The following is a 23,949-nucleotide window of genomic DNA, read 5'->3' on the forward strand; positions in this document are numbered from 1 at the left end:
GAGCTTTGTTTTTGGTTACTTGGAGAGATACACTGAAATGGTTCCTTTCCTTCCCAGTTGGTTTTTTTTTTCTTGCTTAGGTTGTAGTTCTTAGAACGAGGAAAACTCTCTGCAACGGGTGTACTTTGTGTGACTGGGTGGTGGTGTAGCAGGGTTTGTTTGTTCACCTTGTTTGTGCAGTTCTTCTTGCAAAGTTTCCACAGAGCGTTCTAGTTGGTCTTGTCGAGTTTTAAGCTGAGCCAGCTCAGTAATTAGAGAGGCACAGTAGTTGGGAACGTAAAATTCGGAGTCATTTGTTTTTGTGTTTCTGAAGTGCTAGTAGGTTTTGGTGTCTGAGCTAGGTCCGTTTTGTCATCTTGGTTTAGTTTCAGCTTATTTATCATTCCACCTAATTGCTTTGATTTTATTTGCTGAGTCACGTAATAGTTTTTCTCTTTCATTATCTTGTTCTTCAAAAGTTCGCATCATTTCAATTCTTAACTGTCTTTCCTTCTCTAATTGGAGTTCTACTTCATTTAGTGTTTTCAACCAGTGAAGCATTTCGGGGAGAGCAAGATTTCCTTGTCATTTTCAAGTTCTTCAATTTTTGCTTCAGCAAGGTTCACCTCAGCAAAATTATTGTCTCTGAAATCTTGGCATTTTAAGGAAGAGAATTGTTGCTTTCATATCATGTAGTTCTTGCTTTAATTTATCATTTTCTAACAGTAAAGCATTTCCAGCTTCTGCAGCAAGTGTGAGCATGTCCTGTGTTTGCAAACAAGTTGTTTTGAGTGAGACTGTGCTCTAATTTTTCTTTTAATGAATTATTTACTAGACCAGTACTGCTCACATTAGCTTTTGTGTTTTGGGGTGGAGCAGCGAAGTTTTTCATTTATATCAGTAGTAGGTTGGAAAAGTTCTTCACCGGTGCCTTGGAAGACTTCCTCTGCTCCTGATGGTGGTACACAGTCTATGGTGAAGTATAATGGTTGATTTAGGGTTGTTTTAGTATTGGGAGATTATTCATACCTTGATTAGAGTCCGAGAGGAGGGTTTTGGTTAGAGATGGAGGAGAGATATCGCAGTTTCTGCAATTTCCAGTTTGATATCTCTTCTTTTGTAAGTTTTGTAATTTTTTTTTTCTGTCAGATTCACACAACCACCATGGTACCAGCGGTTGCAGGTGCCTGTGCATAGAATGCTGGAGTATTTTACCCAATACCACATTCCCCACAGGGGTAATTTCGTACCTTTGTTTTGGTGTTTGGCATTATCTGGTAATGAAAATTAAATAAGTTTTAATGACTTTGGCTGGTTGTCTGTCAAAATTCTTGAAGTTAGATGGCTTAAAATAGAAATGAAAATCAGTTTTAATGACTTTGGCTGGTTGTCTGTCAAAATTCTTCAAGTCAGATGGCTTAAAATAAAAATGAAATCAGTTTTAATGACTTTGGCTGGTTGTCTGTCAAAATTCTTGAAGTCAGATGGCTTAAATAAAAATGAAATCAGTTTTAATGACTTTGGCTGGTTGTCTGTCAAAATTCTTGTAGTCAGATAGCTTTAGAATAAAAATGAAATCAGTTTTAATGACTTTGGCTGGTTGTCTGTCAAAAATTCTTGTAGTCAGATAGCTTAGAATAAAAATGAAATCAGTTTTAATGACTTTGGCTGGTTGTCTGTCAAAATTCTTCAAGTCAGAGGCTTAAAATCAAAATGAAATCAGTTTTAAAAAACGACTTTGGCTGGTTGTCTGTCAAAAAACTCTTGAGGTCAGATGGTTTAGAATTTGAAAAAGCAGAAAAAATATATGTGTGCTTGGTTAAAATATGTTTGATATAAGTGTAACCAAGTGTAAAGTAAACATTTTAAATTTGCAAAGAAATCAATTTGTAGTCAGTGGTGGGAAAATGTGATGGTTGCTCTAGACCAAGTATTCAATGTTGTTAATACAAGAGGCTGATGTAAGGCAGGTGTCTGGTTGCACTGTCAGCAGCAGCAGGTCAGCGGTCTTGATGTGTTGACACAAGTTGTTGCTCTTACACAGCTTGATTAATGAGTGGTGAATATATCTACGTCACTGATAGGTTGAGTTGGCTCTTGACTGTGACGTCATATGATTGGAATTTATTGCTTCTAATATAATAGTAGTTATAGAGTTTAGTATAAAGTTTTTGTTCTCTATATAATGTCAAAGTTATGATGTTGAAATCTTCTTTTCTTTTAGTTTTGTTGAATCTTTGGTGTTTTAACTTTGACCTTCCTTTACCACTAAAAGTGCTTATGGAGTGTCACATATATAGGTTGTCAAAATATAGTGGTGCAGTATTGTTTCTTGGTAAAAATTAATTAGTGAGTAGACTTACGGTTATTCCAGGTAAGTTTGTGCACAAGGTTAATAATATTAGTTGGATAATTACCACCTAAAATACACATATATCTGGAGTCACTTTCACTAAGACTGTAGTCAGTCAGCCATTTTTGATTTTTTTGCCATCAAAACCATGTTAACATGTCTCCAGATCAATCACAGTAATCATGTTAACATGCCTCCAGATCAATTTGAATGGTTACTCTCTGCATTGGTTTAGTTTATGATACAGGAAGTTTATAATTATCTGCTGAACATCTTCAACATTACAAAGAAACCACTGTTTGTATCAAATTAATTGCTCAATTTTATTGATATACCAAAGAAGAATTATAACTTATAACGGATTTGGAGTGTGATTCACGTCATATGTTACTGTTGCAGAGGTCTCCATCTTCAGCGTGGACGGTGTCTACTTACTGCAAGAGGGCAGAGCTCCCGGCCTGAAGACCTGAGCCGCACGACTCGACACTAGCTCAAACTGTTACATAGCTCTACGTTGTCTTTTATAACTGTGTTTTCTACTGTAAGTGTCGGACTGTAAACAGGGTTACGAGCTGCAGATGAACATGACAATTACGGGAATAGTTCCCACCAAAACAAAGACTAATAAAAGGATTTTTCTATAATATATTTACGATAGTTAGTCACTACAGTCTCTAAGTATTAAAACACTGTTGGAACAATCCTAATAGAGTTAAAAGAAACATTAAGGCGATCTATATTTTTAAATTGTTAGGGATGTATCTTAGCCGTTCCGTTATTAGTTGGGAGTCTACGATGTAACTTGTATAATACGTGACTGAGTATGCATTTGAGTGTCGGATGGTACCCAGACGAACCATCCGACGAGGAATGACTTGCCAACTGTTTAGCCGAGTAGAGATAGAGTAGGGTGTGTACTAGTGACGGAGTGTAGGTTAGGCTCCGTTTGAAGACATCATTCCTCTGATGGTGCTCAATATTAATTGGACAACGCATTGTTGTATGGTTTTCTATGTTTACCACATCAGAATAGTCTGATTTTGTTTGCGTGCATTCTGTAAAGTTTCAATGTTGCATTTCTAAGTACCTCGTACGGCTTGCCTTGTAACAATGTGCCAAACTTATCTTTGCTTAGTTAATTACTTGATTTTTATAATTTTTTATCCACTATGTTTTAATTGTTTTGTGGATTCCTAATTGTACACCAAAAGAAGTTTACCAGCCTTCTTACAAACAAGTATGTTGATCAGGTTTACGAGTTTGTAAAGTATTTTTTCCAAACAAATTTGCCTGTGATGTATTAATTTTAGGTTGAAAACCGCAGAGATAGCATTAAGTATTGTAACAAAATTATAAAACATGTTTGTCCATATATGCACTAAAATTATTTTGATTTCACAGGGAATTGAGAGAAAAGTCAAGGGCTTTGTAGTTTATCTACTAGGATAAGGTTCGGATAAGTATCGGATCACATTTCTTGACAAAAGTAACATTTAATATTTAGTAACAAATAAAACGTTTGTTTACTTTGATAGTGGTTTTTCTCCTTTTCGTGCGACCCAAAACAGAACCATTGATTAAAACTCTCTAGAATGTATTTTAATTAGTATGTTTATTTTAATTTCGAATTGGAGTAATAGAAATAACTGCATCAAAGTGTTTAAATAGAAACAAAGAGATAACAGGATTGTTTATGGAGTCAACAGCTAAATTATTATTAAAGCATAGACAAAATTGGCCCAATTATAGTCATTATTGAGATTGTGTTTTTCAACTAAGTATTAAAAATTGCATAGGTTAATTAGATTTTAAAATCTTATTTTTTTTGGCACTACTATAAGAGAGTAATATGTGTAATGAACCAGGTTTTAAAATAAATATACTGTTCACCTCAATTTATATGTCTTTAAATGTTTTAGCTGTGAATACCAGTTTATGATAAAACATCAATATTTGTATGTAATAATATAATTTACTGTTTTATTGCTGTCACAATAAAAATTAGCCTATATGCTCAATGTTTTATGTAGTTTGGATGAATTATTTACAAATTCTTTGGAAGGACTCGATAAAAAAATTAAATAATTTTAACTTTGAAACCAAAATATTCCTGGATCTTATTTCAACAGAAATTGTATGGTAAATGAATTAATAGTGATTGTTGTCAAAATTGATTAAAGTTTTAGTATTGCCAAATTATGTATTAGTGCTATAGTACTGTAGTTATCACATACTGAATACGGCTAGTCGATGACAATCGAATGTTATCTTTGGTAAGGAGGTGGTAACGTGACTGACACATGCTTCTCTGCACCGTCCCTGCTCCGCGCAAACGTCACGCCAAGCCCTCGACCTTCTCATTGGCTGTTTAGTTCCGCCTTGCGTTGAGTGTGCATTTTGAACAGTCTTCCACTACGTCATTCCTTTTGTAAATACTTGTAAAATGTATAAATTGTGCAATGTCTTCGTTATTTTTCTCCCATTTTCATGTATTTCTTATCATACAAATTTTAATTAGAGAACTAAATCATATCTTAATTTATATTGAACATCGTTATACTCATTAAAAATCAAAAGCTTAATTTATACGTTAGTGTAGCGGAAATTGTATTCTAGTATTTTTACAACTATAATTAAGTGTAGTATAGTTGAAATAAAAATCAAACTTACAGACTATGAAACTGAACTGTGGATTTAATTTGAGCTTAATTTGATATTTAAGTGAAACCTAAGTCTTCATGGTGAAGCAGAAGAATCTGGCGAATGAGTGTTTTAACTGTGTGCTGGTAGTGATTGAGCATTTTGTGTTATAACTGATACAACAGTGAAGATAATAGTTTTGATTAATATTAGATATCATGTATTTAACTGTAATTAAAGTTTTAACCATTTAAAATGCAAATCTTAATTGTCAATGATTTTTATAGTTTTCGTACTTTTATTATTGCTAATTAAATATAATTAATCATAATGTTAGATGTAACGAATCCGTAGGAATTGTTCAATATGATATCTTATTCTGTGAAAAGTTAGTTACAGCAAAGATTGTAAAAACTATAGATTCGAGAAATCATGTGGAAATTTTTAGGCAACAAGAGCTCATAAATATGTTATTAAATCGTAAAGACTTATTAATGACCTCATTAGATTTATATTCATTAAAGACACTATGAGTGACTGATGGTTTTATTACATTTGTTTTAAACCAGGCTACAATAAATTTTAACCCAAACTTATTTTTATTTCTGTAATATAGGAAAGCAATTTGTTAACCATGTCTACATTTAAATTTACAAGGTACATTTCTTATTTATTTAATCCATTGGCCTAAAGTTCTCTAATGCCCAAATGTCATCAGAAATTTGTATTATTTTGTAAACTTTGAAAAACAACTTTTAAACTTATGGGTTTTTTCATAACATGTATTTACCAAATCAATTAAAATATATATTAATAGATATTTCTTAATAAAGATAAAATATGTACTTACGATCATGTATATTACATAATCGCCACAAATGATATACACTAATACATTATATACAAATATTAAGTCATAGTGCTAGATTGTCATACACCTACAATCCACCTTAATTTACTGAACAGATAAATGTGACTTGCTGGTCAGTTATTTTCCGGTCTAGGCCTAATAACCATGTGCACTTCTTGTAGTTCCAACTTTCTCTGAGCCTAATTTTTTATCTTTACATCGTTATTCATATTACTCAATACACTAAATGGTCTCAATTTCTGACTCACAAGATGATATTTTATCATCCAGTCATGAAAAGAATCACATATTTCACTCAAGTGCAAACCGTAATAAAACAAATTGTATATAGCTCAATTTTTCAAACTCATTGTTGTCACCTTTATTTCTGTCAAGTATTTTGTGGTGATGAGTCTCTAAATGGGAAACTAGTTGGTTAAGAGAGCCTTCTCCCTTGCACTCAACATTAACTCTGCATTTTGTGTATCTAAACTCACAGAACTGCTCATGCTCATGAATGCATAAAGCCTGGCATCCTTGCTTCTGGTTTTCACACATCTTGGACAACTCCTCCATCCATTTATCTAACATTAAGCCTCTTTATAGTATTTTGCACAGACTCCATTACTCCTGGCACATTGGACAACAGAAGTGCCAACATAATCAAAGCAAACATGAGATTGTGCGATCTCTAGTAGTTTTAGACTGATCTGCTTTAAAGTGGAACCACTTGCCATAATTCATATCTTATAGAATAAAATAGGAAACGATAATGTACATTGTCAAGATTTTAACTGAACCACAATTTGTTTCAAAATTATTTACATGTGCACAGTATCATAAAAATAAAATATTGCAAAATAAGAAATATAAAATTTTGCTATAAATTCAGTTTGTACAATATATAGTTTACAATTAATCTAATTAAATAATGGCGTACGCAATAATTTTAACAATTTTAATTTGTTTTGAATAAGTTTAATTTATTTACAAAACAGTTCATAGTGGGCTCAATTTGCTTCCATGAATATTGTGGATGGATTGCAATTTTGTGATTATAAAAATCATGTACACATACATACACATGAAACAGTACATTCATAAATATGATACTTGTATCAATCATCTGAAAACAATTCAGTATTTGTACGGAAAAATTTAGAATGATGTATTTCCAGGGTGAAGAGGACAACAGAGCATCCTCGCATATACGTGACTTAATAGCAAAGTTTATGAGAAGTCAAATGGTACTAAGGAGCTACATGTAGGAAAAAAATTCAAAAACGTTGATAGTAGTGAAATTGACAAGGGCTAGAGACTACTAGGTTAAGAGTCATGTCTGTATCAGTATCAGTATAATCATAATCATTATTGAGCTTCATCAATACTGATGACACAAGTGTTCATTTGGCAGTTTCTTGCATGTATATAACACAAGAATACCAGGAAGTACTACAATTTAATGGAAAAACAAAATAATTAGCAATGATGTATAATGGACTGTCCAGGAATGGAGTTGCATGATATAGGTGTGAATAACACATTCTGCCGCACCAAGCCAATGGGTTAAATAGCAGAAACAAGAAAGTAGAAAGCCACAAATTGGAATGTTGTGACGGGAGTAATAATTCAAATAAATCTAAATCTATCGGGATAACTAAATTGATTGAATTAAAATTTAGAATCCGAGAAGAGATGCAGAAACATTTTTGTTGTACTTTACGGAATGGCTGACTTCACCATCCCATGATTGAAGCATTAATCACTTTTTGTGTAACTGTCATTCATTTAGTCAGTTCTATTCATCTAATTTTGTATAACAATTAATCAAAATTAATATCTCAAGTATAGTATATTTTTTTATTTACATTTATTTAATTCATGAACATTAACTTATTTGCGACATTTTCTAAATGAAGACGAATTGATTAGTGAAGTTTAGAAACTCAACTGTATGTATTTTTAGATGCAATTACTAGTTAAAACATGGCACTGAACAAAGTTGCCTATTGTTTACATAACATGTTATAGTATGGAGGACCATCACTTTTTTACATTATACCCTGTTATCGTTTTCATACAATAATGTAGTTTGTATAGATGGCATAATTTATGTAGATTTTTATTGTGCTTGATTTATTATATGAAACTCAATATCATTGTCGAGTTTGTATACATGGAAACCTTTCCATCATTTTGAATTAGTCTGTAGTAATCATACATAATTACTCGTTCTTTTGTAATATATAATTTTTTACTTTCAAAATGCACACTGAAGTTTAACATAGGTTTGTGATGTAAATGTATATATTCTGTGGTAATTTATATTACATGAAACCAGATTAGAAATGATATTAAATTTTAATGTGAGTTTGTAGTTGGTATTTACTTAATTTCCTTTTTTCCTCAGACAATTTTATATATGCTAGAGAATCACATGTACTGGGAGTAGTTTCACACCACCAGCTGAGATTTATTCAAACATTTTTCACAGCAAAATGGGCGGCATGGTGAAATTCAAGTCAATTATATTAACCTCTGAAACGCTGTTGTACACAGTTAACGTGCATTAAATTTTGGTAAGTTATTTTTTCTTAAAGGTGAAAAATAAAAAAAAATTAATTATTTTACCATTTAAGTGCTGGCTTATTTCAGACCCTGCACTCTGGTCTGGCTGTTTTTTGTTCCAAATATCCTCATGTACAATATAATTTTTTAACTTAAACTTCTATATTTGCACAAATTTCTTTGATAAAGTGTAGTGAGGAAGGTATTCTAACACTAGCTGGCCAACAATGTAATAATATAATGAAAATGGTAACACACAGAAACAGCTAACTATGAAAACAGCAGATAATAAATTCAAGGGCTAATGACAACACTTGTTCACAATGCAGTAACAGAACAAGTGACCCACCACAGGGAGGTTGACAGCGGACTCGTCTCTTCCTCTGCACCTCTACCCTGACCAATAACAAAGGGCTAGTTGGAGGGAAGCTAATAGACAAAGATGTCAGAATCACTTAATACATCAAGCACGGTGATACGATCTTTATTTTACTAGGAAAACAAGAGGAATATATCAATACATTGTCAGCACTTACACCATTCTCGGCCGTAGACATAGATATACGCCTACAGCACTCAACAAGTTCATCTGCAACTGTCAGCCGCAAATCACATCTGTGTAATAGACCCGGCGTACCACCAGAGGAAACCGTTCAGTCTTCAACTGATTGCAACCAAACCAAGTTCACAATATTAAAAATCACCGACATGCTTATAGCCAGCATTCAGTATCTCTTTGAAAAAATTAGTATTTTTGGTTTGCACCATCTCCTGCAACTCAGAAATGCATAAAATCATAGTTTTAAGACCAGATATTTATATAATGTTCCCGGATTCCCCTTTCATCTAGGAGTTACTCTTATCTCCAATAGATTATAGTTCCATCACCTCTAGTAGTAGAAATCGAGTATCACAACAGTATTATATTTAAATCTAAAAAAATGTTTGTAATTGAAATATAAAGGCTTAAACAATACTTTGTTCGTAAATAAATCACAGTAGTATTTTTAACTAACAAAAAAGTAATAATAAAAAATTAATGTATAAAACAAATATTCGCAAATAAAAAATCACACATGTTTAATTAAAATAACTAAAAAAATATTAGTTTGGTATCAGTTATTGAAACCCATCATTTGTCACAATATATTTTTTCTGCCCAGAGGGATGTAAACATTTCTTTTCTGTATCATGTTTATCTGTCTATTTAATTGCTGGATATCTCAAAAATGGAATGAGCTATAGGCTTGAAATTTTTAAGTGCAACCTTAACAAAACCTGTTACATGGCTTGTGGTGTGGTATACTCCTACCTTGCACAGTATGCAATTCCGACTGTAAACAAATATTTACTATTCAAGTGTTAGTGAACATGACTGGGACTTAAAATCTGTTTGAGTGTTTTCAAATGACATTAAGAAGATTGTTGCATTTGGATTCTGATAAAACAGTGTCAGTGACAATTCCAGTTGTAGAAACATACTGAAATTTGAGTGTTTTGAAAAACATTTGTTTATTTTGGTTGAGCGTTTGTGAAGCATTATCACACAATGGGGCTTGCAAAATTTACAATGAATATAAAAAGGGCTCAAGTACAATGATAGAGAACTAGAGGTCAATCTCACTCATTTCCACAATCGAAACAAATCACGAAAGTACATGGTGAAGTTATACCTGAACGAGAGAAATAAAACGTTTTCTAGTTTTTATAAACTGTGTTTTTGAAGGTGCTAATGTAATTTTTTATTTGGTTGCGGTTCAGTCAGTGTGGCAGGAATTATTTGTAATGGATGGTAAGTTCCTTTTTAGACTTGTCCAGATGCATCGTTGCGAGTTACGCATTCAGGAGTTTGTAACTTTTCTGAGATGTATAAATAATGCAAAATCAATTACGTGTTTAGCTACTACTTTTGAGATAAAGATATGGGTTAAAAACTGAAATAAAGTTACAAGTCTGGAACACTTACTTACTCTTTATTCAAAATGGTACCTTAATATCACCTTAAAATTATTGATAAACATGTTTCATAAATGGTTACAAAAGGTTTTTGAACACAAAATGTATTTGGAATTCATATATTGATTCCTACTCAGTATGGTCTTAAACCCCCACGTCTCATCATGGGTGGATTCATACGGGTGGGTGGTGTAATGCAAACATCCATGAAATCCCCAATATTGAATCTCAACTGAGACAATGTTTTCGAGTCATCCGGTCCTTTCTGGCCGGAAATCGTGCTGCCGACATCACGGAACCTGTAGCCTGGAGTTGCAGGGTTAGGATAAACCAGGGAGAACTCAAACATAGTCCCTTTCCTGCGGGCTTCTGGGTTTACTTCTTTCACTAAACTGGTGATCTCTCTGAGAGTCGCATCCATCCATGTATATATTTGCAATTCATTAGCTGGCACACTTCCGTTCCTATATTCCATGATGTTGTTGTGCCGTCCAGTACAACAGAACACCCTCAGCAGAAGAGGACATGTCTTCTCCCTGTCAACAGGTTTCTCTGGCTCTTCAATTCTAACCATGGATTCCAGGGTAGATGCCATTTTTGTAACTAGTGAAGTACTTGTACACAATCTGATGAGATCACAACCTGAAATCAAAACAATGATTCAAAGTCACAATAACAGAACCAATCATTTACAGAAAAACATTTGAGCTGTATAGTATATTAGTACATTTAAATAACTATCAACACTAGTAAGTGACCAATGTAAAAAATGTTAAGATTTTAGTATTTTTCTTATATTGGGGATAAAGAGGATTTTGATCACTTGGCGATAGCAATTTAATGTTTAGGGACAATTACTTTGCATCAAGCTATTATCCACAACTTCACTCGCTCTAAAAATGTTTGTTTCTATATATATATTTCTTTTGTAAGTTGGTATTTAACATCAACGTTTTGGAAAACGAATCATTTCGTCGATCTGCTACAGTCCTTCGACCTGGAATCATTGGTTAAAAAGTCTCACAGGAGTGATCTCAACATCTAAAACTGCAGTCAACACACCAGTGGATCACTATGGCCAAGAGGTTATTATTAGTGGTCAGCAATGTCAAAAGGATACACAAAAATAAGATCAGACACAAAACCCTCCAAAATATCTCTCCCAAATATATCTCCTAAACTCTCATTTAGACAGAGAAAACTGGAGTTTTATAATTATGGACTTTCAATTCAGCAGCAATTTCACAAATTTAATTATTACTTAACTTTCACTTGAACTTTTGCTGCCCAGTCAAAACGATAAAATGTAAACCATCAAGGTGAAAAACAAATTATTAAAAGAATCATAGTGTCAAGAGAAAAACTTAATTTTTTTCTCTGAATGAAGAGTTTATCTTTTTTCCAAAAATTACAATAAACTATAGGAAAGTAATTAAAGATGCATAAGCATGTGTCTTAAAGGAGATCACTTGCATTTACAAGGGTTCCTAATGTCAGATGTCATCTAAGATGTAAGAACAGATTGGGACCTTGCTCTAATGAAGAAAACAGGAATTATTAAAACAAATTGAGTAAAAATGAATTTAAAAAGCACTATAAATTATTATAGTTGTTAGTACCTGGAATTTGTAAAAAATTCATCAGAGCTTATTCCTGCCTTTCTAAAATGAATTAAATACCCAGCTATATTTTGTTTAATAAACTTTCCCTTTTTACACGGCCGGCTTAACAAGTTTGTGATGATCACATTGAAAATTAATCGCCTGGTTTTCTATAAACAGATTACAAAAAAAGTTACATGCTCTTTTTGTACTCCACTAACAGAACATTAAAAAATCACCAGAGTTGTGTAGGAGATAGTACACCGATTTTAAAGGATTACTTTTTACAAGTACAGTAATCTCCCACTCTATTATTTCTCATGCATCGACGGTATAATCTGTGAATAGTATGAAGTAATGCTTCACGTACTTCATCTATGTATCCAAGTTTCTTGTAAGCATATGACATCAAGAGTATTGGCGAGTGAATTTATAAATACAGTAAACTCTGAAAGTTTGTTATGAATACTTCTTACATTATATTATACAACTCAAAATCATATTTTGTTGTTCCATCTGCGCAATACTCCTATGGTTGAGTGCAACTCTTTAGCCCTTGTGAGCCATACACGGCTCCAGCTCCTAACTCAGACATATTGTTTCGTTCTGTTTCTAAAAAATCTTTTTTAATTCTTCCGTTGTCAATTCAAAAATATATTGCTAACGAGTGTATCATCAATGTACTCAGGTACACTAAGACTGTTCTGTTTTTGTCACTGATTCAGGATCTGATGCCCCAACACAGTGGTCGCACACTGCTTAATGTTCTTGGTTAGAGATAGATAATTAGAAATAAATAGTAAAGATATTAGAAATAATGTCAGTATATATTTGCTACAAGTAATGTATCTGTTACAAGTTATTAAATAAAATATTGGTGACTAGAAAACATTACTAAATGGGGACAAAAAGTGTCAGTTAAAAAAGTTCCTCCCAAAAGTTAGAAAGGTCAGCCAGGAGGCCACTGTCCCCATTAACTACTTATTATTAGACTAAATAAATAGTTAAATACATATGTACATAAAATAAATATAAAAAGTTAATGAGCACTCACATTCCGAGCTTGAATTTAGGTACTATTCATCTAAATGGGTGTTTTTTTTTTTTTCACAAGAAGTGCAGGGTGGCAACGAAAGCCCACACTGATGGCCAAGGGCATTTCCGATCAGTACTTTACCATCCTCAGATCGTCCAACGAAAAAAGAGAAACATCCCTCGAGATAGTAACCAAATTCAAGCGTAGATCATTCTTCAGAGGCTTGTAACTTTAGCACTACTAGTAACATATTTATGATAACCTAATCTAAACCCTTTTATATAGGTTGAAACCAAATAATAGATGGGGACAAAGTGGCCTTCTCACCGAGATTGATTCCTTTTGACAGGTAGAAAACAAACAATCGTCATAACGATATGCAATTTTCATAGTCAGTAAAATAAAATATATATTTCCTAACAATGTTGTTCTTTTAGGTCCCTGGTAAGAAAAACTCTTCCAAAAATAAGTTAGTAGTCTCAGGATAATACCAAAGTACCGATTTTCTTTTTGGGTTGGTATACATTTTTCTTTAGGCTGTATATTGTTGTTGTATACTGTATTTCAATGAGAAAAATAAACACATTTTTTATTCATTATTATTTAAATTTCTATTCATGATTACACTGCGGGGAGATCAAAGAGGTTATGTAAACTGTGATGGTTACATTATAAGAGTTCTGAGTTTTCACCACTTAATTATGAACACTTACAGATGCTCATAAGACAACTGGGGAGACTACAATGGCTCAACAGCTGTCTTCTGCCGGGATAGATCTTGATGGGCAGATAATGACTCATAAAAAAATTGGGGATTATCAGTCATTATGTATTATTTAAGCTAAATATGGGACTTATTGTCATTCCTTACTGAAGTTCACTGGGACGTTTGGAACCCTGGATAAGACCTAATTTATTTTTAAAAAAGGCCTTGGCAGTTCACATAGACCTAGCCTGTAGAAAAAATTGCTGAAATTAAAAAGATTGTTTTCTATGTTTTATTTAATTAACTTATAAGCATTTCCCTTTCATAAAGACAACAAATAATCTAAAGTACGGGTCAAGTCAATATTAATTTGAAAATTCTTTCTGTTAATGAAAACATATTTGTTGTGAAGTTAATGGCCAGAACAGCAAAATATGAATTTCCCGTTATTAACCTATTTCCATCGTCTTCCTGAACAAAAATCGCTTTCCTCCAGTTGCTTGAGCTGGGTTGGGAGAGCGTTGAACAGCTTAGCTCCAGCATAAGATGGTTTTTTGGCAAATAGCGCAGTTCTGTGAGCTGGTAAATTGAAGTTATGCCCATGTCTGGTTTCCCTTCCATGGCGGTTGTTTCAAGTCAAGTTGACTATGAGCATGTAGGATGACCTCAAGAATGTAGAGAGCTGTCACAGTGAGTATCTTTAGGTCTTTGTAGGTTTCTCTACAGCTGTCCCATGGTGCAATGCCAGTCATTACTCTTATCGCCCGCTTCTGAACGACCATAACAAGTTGAAGGTTGTTGTTTGAGGACGCTTCCCAAAGTATGATCCTATACCTAATTCTGCTTTCAAAGAGTGTATGGTAGGCAACTTTTGTGGCTTCTGGGGTACTGATGAGTTTGATTCTTCTCAATGCAAACAGTGCAGTACAGAGCTGACCACACAAACTGTCCATATGGATATTCCAGGAGAGACAATCATCAAGGCCAAGGTGTTTTGTTGAATGAGAGATTTGTGTGTCAGCTGGGATTGTTACTTGATCCTTGTTTCTTCCAAAGATGTCATGCTGTCTAAGTTTTTATTACTTAATCATAACCAATCGATACTGATTAATTATTTTGAACTATTAACTTAAATAATCTATATCAACAGCTGTAAACAATTTTAAAATAATACACATAGGGTAATATTTCAGTTTTACACAAGTAATTTTGATTATTAAAAATGGCAGTAAATTTTAGAAAACTACACGACATTGCTTTGAAAGATAATAAGACATGTTCTTCGTGGCTTCATGTTGGACTCGTTCCGAAAAACCATTATGTGAAATTTGAGGGAAAGAAACAAATGTAACTGTGAGAGGAGCAAATATGGTCGTCTTCAGTTTTCCTAAGTTTGGTTATAATAATTTGTTTGATCACTGTAAATACTAAAGTTATATTGTAATTTAAAACATATGATTGTTATTGAGGACTATAGGTACTTTTATATTGATTGATAGTCTAGGATTTGAGATGCGAATATTAGATATCAATGACTACATTCTTCGATATAAAAAGCCGAGTCCGCTTATCGTACCCTACCCCATCGAGGTAGTACCGTACCTACCAATAAAAATAAAATTCGAAATAGTCTGATCACGAATGCCATCTGGCGATTACTTGAAAAAACAAAAAAATATTGTAAATTCACCTAAACATAACTTCCTACTACCTAACCGTGCAAGAAAAGTAGTTCCACTTTTATGGCCTAAAATTCATTATTTGTCATTTTCATACCCTAAAACCCTATATTCTTTTGTTTATTACAACGATAGCAATAGATTAATAACGTGAATCTTGTTTCCCGGACAAACATAAATTTGAAAATAATGCATACAAATGGAATTAAACGTTCACCAAACCAAAAAACATGTAAAAAAGAAATAATATGGAATTAATAAATAAATCAAATTAATGTAACCATAACTTTGTATGTATGTAGTATGTACTTATATACCACTAACTTCCTATCACATAAAAATGGCTTTTCTTGATTTAAAAATAACACATGATTACACAATGAACTTATACTTTCACTCTGAGAAAACACGGTGACCAATTAAAAAGGAATAAATTTCCTAATATTTGACTGCTCACATAATCCGCAATAAAACACACAAATAACTTTCAAAACTAATTATTTACCTTAGCAACAATTTATTTAACTTAGCATATGATTTCAAGGTATTAGTAATAGTAATTGGCAATGAATATGAGGAAAATCTGTAAGATATTTCTCACAAGTGACGAGATTAGTTTAAGTGGCTTCACATGTGGGTTTGGCTTCTGATAACACATGGGGAGAATTCTTTCCTCCGATTCACAAAAGTGGTTACTTATTGATATCAAGCTGGGCAAATTATAAATATTGTGAAGTTTCTTGTGAGGCCATAGTTGGTTTTATTGTTGTGTAATGTTATTTAAAAATTTATGTTTTAAAAACTGTAATGTAAAAGATTCTTTTTGTTACGGTAATTCATTATAACTCTTATTGTAGCCTATATGATTTTTACAAAGTTAGATAATAAATAGAATTGTTCAATAATAGCACTTGAATAACGGAGTGTATGCCGCTTATTAAGTGGCTAATGTAAACATTTTTCCCTCTAGATGAGTGAAATTTGGGTAGGGTCCAATAAGCGGACCCGGTTTTTTTATATCGAAGAATATAATCATCGATACCTAATATTCGCATATCGAATCATAGACTATCAATCGATATAAAAGTAATAACAATCATAATTATGTTTAAATTAAAATGTGAATTTAATGATAACAAATAATAAATGAACATAACCAAAATCAGGGAAACTCATAACTTTAACTAAATGAAACAGAATGAAAACGTTTTTACTAAAGTTGTGTCCACCATTACCTTCTTTTTTTGCATCTGAAGACGACCATGTTAGCTCCTCTGACAGTTACATTTGTTACCTTTCCATAAATATCACATAATGGATTCTTAGGTACTAACCCAACATCCTGAAGCCATAAAAAACATATTTTATCGTCTTTTAAAGCAATTTCGTGAAGCTTCCTAAGATTGACGGCCATTTTAATACACAATGTTAAATGAAATTTAAAATATTACTTTGTATTATTTGAAAGTGTTTACAGCTGTTCATATAGATTATTTAAGTTGTTAAAAATAATTCATCAGTATCGATTGATTATATCGATGGTTATGATTAAGTAATATCGTTTGCCAATTTCGATATAAAAAACCGGGTCCGCTTATTGGACCGTACCCTGAAATTTTAATAGGTTAATTCCCAATAGTAGAATAAAAGTAACTGACATGTAAAAAATAGCTACAACAGTAGATACCTGTACTACATAATATATACTCTAATATTTAAAAACCAAACTAAAATAAAGGTCAGAACTCACCAAATTTGTATAGCCTATTTGGTATATCCAGTAACGTTCTTCAAAGTTGGGTTAAAACCATTCACAACTCACACCACAGTGGACTTATTCTAGATACTCTAAAATCGAAAGTTTGAATCGTGTAAACACACATTAATCTAACAAATTATATTGCACATGTCAAAAACTACAATACAAAATTTTTCTTTAACCAAAACCTTTCTTCAGATTATAATCAAAACATTTACCTACGGCGTCAATCGTGAACACTACCACACGACACAATTCAATAAAATTCTCTACCACAACCCTCTGATGTTTTTCCTTTCTTTATTATTGGCTTAGGAGCAGTATCATGCAACCTCGCAGTTCTCTGTAAAGTAAAACTTATGTTGAGATGAGTGTTAATAATATTATATGTATAAATGTTGGTAGATGGTTTAAATACCTACACTGTCTGTGTGTAGTGGGGTTTTTAGAACTGTAACGGTAGTTGTGGTATACTGCGACTGCAGTAGGTGTCGAGATGGAATGTCTTATAGCTACGGGCTCTTCAGGAATTTCCTAATCAAAAATATTTGCCATGGATCTAGAACTCGACACCAGAGTCATTTATTATTGTTATTATTTATTATTGTTCAGCGGCAATGATTTTTTCATTGTGTTTAATTTTAATACAAATGTAATTGATTCCTTCTATACCTGTATATATTTGCGTTTTAATGGACGTTTTTCAATTATGTTATGTGATGAAAATGTACTTTTTATTATCTTGAAACATGGATCTCATGGGAATTAATTGGATGGACATTATATGATTATGTTTCGAGTGTTTATTTTTTATACCAATTTGCTTTTTGTAACAGTTGTTCTACTTTTTATTTACAACGGCATATTCGTTGCGTTGGTAGGCCTTGAAACCTGCATGCGAATTATACATGTTTGTTACCTCGTTGCCATTGTTTATTGCAGCTTTTGATGATTTTGTAATTTATCAATGCATTTATGCTGGTAGTACTGTGCATCAGATGTAGCATGACCGGTGACTTAGAGATGCGCCCAAGGCAAGGGGTGGAATAAAGTGGAGCGGCTCAGGCTCACTGTTTAGTCTGTTGCCCTACTACTGTGTCTGGTGTACATCGATCATCGGCATGTAACCTTGTACAAGCCGCCCTAAAAACATTGGCTTGTGCAAATATACTAAATTGTGTGTTAATCGTTTTCGTTGTTTTGTGCGTATAACGTTGTTATGTAAAATGTTTATATTGGAAGGTAGTATAAAGAGCAAAATAGGAGGTAGAGTTGTGCGTCGTAAACGGAGCCCTTGGGAGTTGGGCGCCCCCCCAAGCGTAAATAGCCTTACCTGGTCATGCGGGGCTCTGGCTGGGTGGATCGTTATTTCCTCGGTACTCGTGGGACCTTATATGGATTCTTTCAATAAAAACAAAAAAACACCAACAGATTTAGATCTGGAAGAACTGCAACGGGCAGTTGCATCCGGCACCCAGGCCTTGGATGTATCTGCCTGTTCCTCTAGCGCTACCACCATCGACGACGATGTAGTACTCGATGATGCAAGCGGAAGGGTTGAGTCCATGGACACAGACACTGGAGCATGTGTAATGGACTACAACCTTAAGCTCCCCTTTAAACTGCGCAAGCGTTGGCGATGGAGCAGAAGAAGGCCGACGGCACCTGGCTTCCGGACAGTCAATGGAGGAGGCAAACGGGCAAGATGTCGGCCAACGAAAGAAGGAAGATGAGGAAACAGAGGGAGGCAGCACCGGAGGCAACTGCAGGTGCGGTCTCTACTCCTAGTGGGAAGAGAGGGCGCTCGGGCGGTTCTTCGGCGGAAAATCCCTGCCGAAGAGGCGCCCGACCGCACCTCCTGAGCAAGCAGAGCGTGCGAGGAGTACCAATCCCTCAACGGAGGAGGGATTGGGAGAAACATTCGGGGAGATTCTGACGGGACATAAGCTAGTCTTGGTCCCTGCGAACTTTCCTGAGAGGCGCCTCTCAAAGGAGGAGGCTATGGAGCTTCGGGGGCGCATTCTCGACGAGGTACTCTCAGCAGAGGGTGTGTGCCTGCAGTTCAAGAGGTGTTTCCCGGATAGGGGGGCTCTCGTCATGCTGTTTGGCAGTGACGAGACCAGGGATTGGCTGCGGGGTCTGGCTCCGGGGCTGGGGATCGGTGGCCCTGGGGGAATAGGGGTGATCTGTGGGGACTACAAAGACCTCATAAGATCTACCAAGGTCTTCCTAAGGGTTGATGGTCCCATGGCCGAGAAGGACTCTGCGACCATTCTTAAGGCCATAAATAAACAGAATGCTGGGATCTCTGTGTCGGACTGGAGGGTTGTTGGAGATGTCCACTAGGGAGATTCCAGAACACTCGTAATTTTAATAGATGAACAATCTTCAGCCACACTTAAGGGGAGGGGCTGGAGGGTGTTCATTGGTGTGGAGCAGGTCCAGCTGAGGGCGCGGGATGGGGCGGCTGATCATGGGGATCAAGGTTCTTCAGATCAACCTGCAGCACAATAAGGCTGCCTCGGCTGTATTCTGCAGACGCTTCCTGTCGGAAGTTTTTCATGTGGCTCTGATACAGGAACCTTGGATCAGCAAGGGAAAAATATCAGGGCTTTCAATGACAGGGGTGAAAATTGTTAGTGCCCAGGTTGAAAATGCCAGGACATGTATTGTTGTAAGCAACAAGGTGGACAGCATTCCTGTTCTGGAATTTTGTTGCAGGGATCTCGCCACAGTCAGGCTGATGGTGGCTGGTACTGGACGAGCCCTGCTAGTTGCATCATCATATCTACCGTATGGTGATGCGGAGTCCACGCCCTCCAGGGAACTGGCTGCCTTGGTGGACCATGTTGGGAGGAGTGGAGCGGAACTGGTGGTGGGATGCGACGCCAACTCGCACAACGAGGCGTGGGGCAGCACCAACACCAATAACAGAGGTAAGTTACTTCTAGAATATATAATGTCCCGTAGTCTAATGATTGCAAATATGGGAAATGTGCCCACGTTTCGCACGAGGACAAGAAGGGAGGTGCTAGATGTGACCATGATGTCGGAGGGTTTGGCTGGTCGGATGCATGGCTGGCATGTGTCTGACGAGCCTTCCCTCTCTGATCATGCTCACATCTGTTTTAAGATCGGTGAACAGATGATGGAAAAAGTTCAGTATAGGAATCCGAGGAACACAAACTGGGTATCATACAAGGAAAACCTCAGGGCACGGCTGGATTCTGATTCCACTAATGGGAAACGGATTCACAGCGCGGCGCTGCTTGACGAATCTGCCGACGGTCTAACTTCTGCGATTGTCGGCTCCTTCGATCTCAGCTGCCCGGTTATCAACAAAAATAGATCAAAGGTAGCCTGGTGGAGCTCTGAACTGGCCTCTTTGAGGAAGAGGGTCAGGGCTCTATTCAGGACAGCCAAAACTTGGGGCACTTGGGACACCTACCATGAGGCTCTTGCACTGTACAACCGCAAGGTTCGTACGGCTAAGAGGTTATCCTGGAAGAAGCTCTGCACCGATATTGACACTGTGCAAGGCTGTGCAAGGCTGCAAAAGCTATTGGCAAAGAATCCCATCTCGCCGCTTGGTAGTCTCAAGGACGATCAAGGTGTTTACATTACTGAGCCGGAAGGAGTTCTGAAAGTTATGATGAGAACACACTTCCCAGACTGTATTGTTCATGAGGGTGAACAACCACCCGAAAGTGAGGGGAGACATGCGGGTCGTGCCACCCATTTGCAGTGGAGTCTGGCGCACCGTATTGTTACCTTCAGTAGGATTGAGTGGGCTATTAACCCATTCAGTCCTTACAAGGCTCCTGGGGGCGACGGGGTGAGACCGGTTTGCTTGCAGCGGGGATTGGACATTCTCCTTCCCCAACTGTGCAGACTGTTCAGAGCCTCCGTGGCTCTCAGGTACATCCCACTATCCTGGAGAGTGTCCAGAGTGGTGTTCATACCGAACCAGGGGAGGGCGGGCATGGATCGGCCGAAGTCTTTCAGGCCGATATGCCTGTCCTCCTTCCTTCTCAAAACCATGGAGAAAATGGTTGCCAGGTTTGTTTGGGAGGGAGCTCTTCTGGAGCAACCTTTGCATCCTAACCAGCATGCCTACACTCCAGGAAAGTCATGCGACTCGGCCCTGCATCAATTGGTATGCAGGATTGAGAAGACTCTGGCGGCAAAAGAGGTAGCCATATGAGTCTTTTTAGACATTGAAGGGGCCTTTGATAATACAGCCACTCAGGCGATTATCAATGCGGTCTCAAGACGTGGCGTTGATGGTCAGGTGTGTGACTGGATAGGGGCCTTGCTCACGGACGGGGTTGTTGTTACAACCCTCGTGGGAGCAAGTGTTAGTGCGAAGGCTACGAGGGGCTGTCCGCAAGGCGGCGTCCTCTCTCCTCTTCTGTGGAACTTGGTTGTGAATGACCTGCTAAATTCTTTGAATAGCAGCGGTGTCTTTGCACAAGGGTACGCAGATGATATTGTGATTCTTGTGAGTGGCAAGTTCAACACAACAATCACGGAACTGACCAATGCTGCTCTGAACATGGTGGGAAACCGGTGTGATAAGGTTGGCCTCATCGTCAACCCCACCAAGGCTGCCGTGGTTGCCTTTACCAGGAGGCGACAGATGGAGGGCATTGGTCCCTTTCTATTTAAAGGCTCACCCGTCGAGCTGAAGCCTGAGGCCAAGTACCTGGGCGTGATCCTAGATAGGGTTCTCAACTGGGGACCTCATCTAGAAAGGGTCATTGCCAGGGGTAAGTGGTCTCTAATGCAATGCAGACGTGTGATAGGTGGGCCCTGGGGACTGAAGCCGAGGCTCTTGTACTGGCTTTATGTTTCCGTGGTCAGACCTGCACTAATGTACGGAGCTGTCGTATGATGGCCAAAAACGGAAGCCAAGACGGTGGTAGCACGTCTGGCGGGTATCCAAGGGATGGCCTGCCTTGCTATCACTGTGGCTTTTCCTAGTGCGCCAGGCGCGGCTCTGGACTGTTGTCTTAATCTCGCCCCCCTGGACATTGTCATTTGAGCTATGGCCAGGAGGAGTGCCTACTGTCTTCAGCAGATGGGACTCCGGTCGGGCTGCAGCGGTGGGCACTGCAGAATTAGCACTCTGATACAGGAGGATGTTTTGCACATGATCTCTGATCAGATGCCACAAAAGTTTTCCTTTGACAAACCCTTTAGGATTATTTTACCCTCAAGGGATGATTGGTCAGAGAGGAAGAAACCTCTTCCACCAGCGGAGCTCGAATGGTACACAGACGGCTCCAAAACAAAAAGCGGCACAGGCGCTGGAATTCTGGGAGTGAGACCATGTAGGGAGCTGGTGGTTCCTATGGGTCCGTATCCGACAGTCTTTCAAGCGGAGGTCGCAGCCATTATGGAATGTCCTCGTGAGAATCTTCGTCTGCGATATAGGGGCAAGACGATTAACATTTTCACAAACAGTCAGGCAGCGCTGATGGCGCTGGATTTTTGCGCAATCAAATCCAAACTGGTTTGGGATTGCTATCAGACCGTTTCCTCCCTTGCCAGAATCGACAATGTAACCGTTTGTTGGGTTCCTGGTCATGAGGGGATTCTTGGGAACGAAAGAGCTGATGCCCTGGCCAACCAGGGCTCAGCAACAATTATGACGGGCCCTCAACCGTTCTGCGGTGTTCCAAGGTGTGAATCCTCTAGGGTTGTCTCGAAATGGATTCGCGCGGAGCATGGGAGAAGGTGGAGGTTGCATCCGGGTTTGAGAGTGAGTAGAATGGTATTACAGTCACCTTCCTCCAAGGTGGCTTCGGACCTTCTCTCATTAAACAGATCAATGTCTTCTAAGGTCATTTGGTCTCATTACGGGGCATGGTCACCTGAAGAAGCATCTACACAGAGTTGGCATCCTTCAGGAGGATCCGCTCTGTGGAAGGTGTAATGAGCAGGAGAAGACTGCTGAGCACCTGCTCTTTGATTGCCCTGCAATAGCAAGAGAGCGGTATGCCATCTTTGGTAGCTTGGACAGGGGTGGTGAGTTTTCCCAGGAGGACTTGATAGGTTGTTTTCGGCGGTTTGTTGAACTGCTGAAGTTGTAGACTGGTAGGCCTCATGGTGTTTCCGGGGTGGCAAAAATCCCTTGAGGCTTAAGTGCATGGCAGTAGGCCGCCCCAAGGGGAGAAAAAAAAGGTTATACACAGTTAAACACGTGTAGCAATGTGTAATGTTCTTTGTGAAAAGGGAAGAGGAAACAAACACACCTAAAAATAAAAAAATAAGTTTAAACAGCGTGTTTGGCAGTGATGAAGACAAGGAATCTATTGTTGACATCTGTGACAGTGCGATGATGACTTCACGGGAATTTTACCCTTCGACTTTTATTAAGTACAGTGAGTCAGGATTTGGCGCCAACAGTACACTTACAAGGTAATTAAATAATAACAATTAGTAATATTTTTAAACTAATCTTTTAAGGCAAGAATCCAATATTTTTAGATTAATATTTCTATTTGCTACAATATCATTAAGAATTTATTTTTTAATAATACGAGATGAAATTAAAACAAGGTGTTTATGTTATAAGATATTCCAATAGCGTTTTAAGTCAAATGTAATTAAATTAATTAACTCAAAAAGTTAATTGTTGAAGATTACAAAACATGTTGTATAAACGACTTAAAATTCAGAGTGCGGTTTGCTCAACTTTATCATGGTACTATCATACTGTGTGTGAATAGAAAAACACAAGGAGAAACACATTGATTCCCTTCAATGCCGCGTGAATCTTCTGCATCAGGACACTGACTACACACCATCTTAGACACA

The 23,949-nt window shown here is 36.9% G+C and overlaps 2 protein-coding genes across 4 annotated transcripts in view; one reads left to right on the top strand and one right to left on the bottom strand.

Moving 5' to 3' along the window:
- LOC124353731 (cyclin-dependent kinase 14) overlaps positions 1-8,199 on the top strand; it is a 40,740-nt gene extending 32,541 nt beyond the window's left edge. For all 3 annotated transcript variants that reach the window (XM_046803713.1, XM_046803714.1, XM_046803712.1), the window contains exon 8: positions 2,732-8,199. In XM_046803713.1, coding sequence (XP_046659669.1) covers positions 2,732-2,802 — 71 coding nt within the window. In that variant the 3' untranslated portion in view covers positions 2,803-8,199. The remainder of the gene's footprint in view (positions 1-2,731) is intronic.
- Positions 8,200-10,344: 2,145 nt separating this feature from the next.
- On the bottom strand, positions 10,345-17,396 carry LOC124353732 (histone deacetylase complex subunit SAP18). The gene is made up of 2 exons (XM_046803715.1): positions 17,119-17,396; positions 10,345-10,988 (listed from the first exon to the last, which is right to left on the bottom strand). Exon 2 carries the CDS (start codon positions 10,939-10,941, stop codon positions 10,480-10,482), a length of 462 nt encoding a protein of 153 aa, XP_046659671.1. The 5' UTR covers positions 10,942-10,988; positions 17,119-17,396; the 3' UTR covers positions 10,345-10,479.
- Between the last annotated feature and the right edge of the window lie 6,553 nt (positions 17,397-23,949).

Source organism: Homalodisca vitripennis, chromosome 2 (genome assembly GCF_021130785.1).
Source record: "Homalodisca vitripennis isolate AUS2020 chromosome 2, UT_GWSS_2.1, whole genome shotgun sequence".
Classification (NCBI taxonomy): domain Eukaryota; kingdom Metazoa; phylum Arthropoda; class Insecta; order Hemiptera; family Cicadellidae; genus Homalodisca; species Homalodisca vitripennis.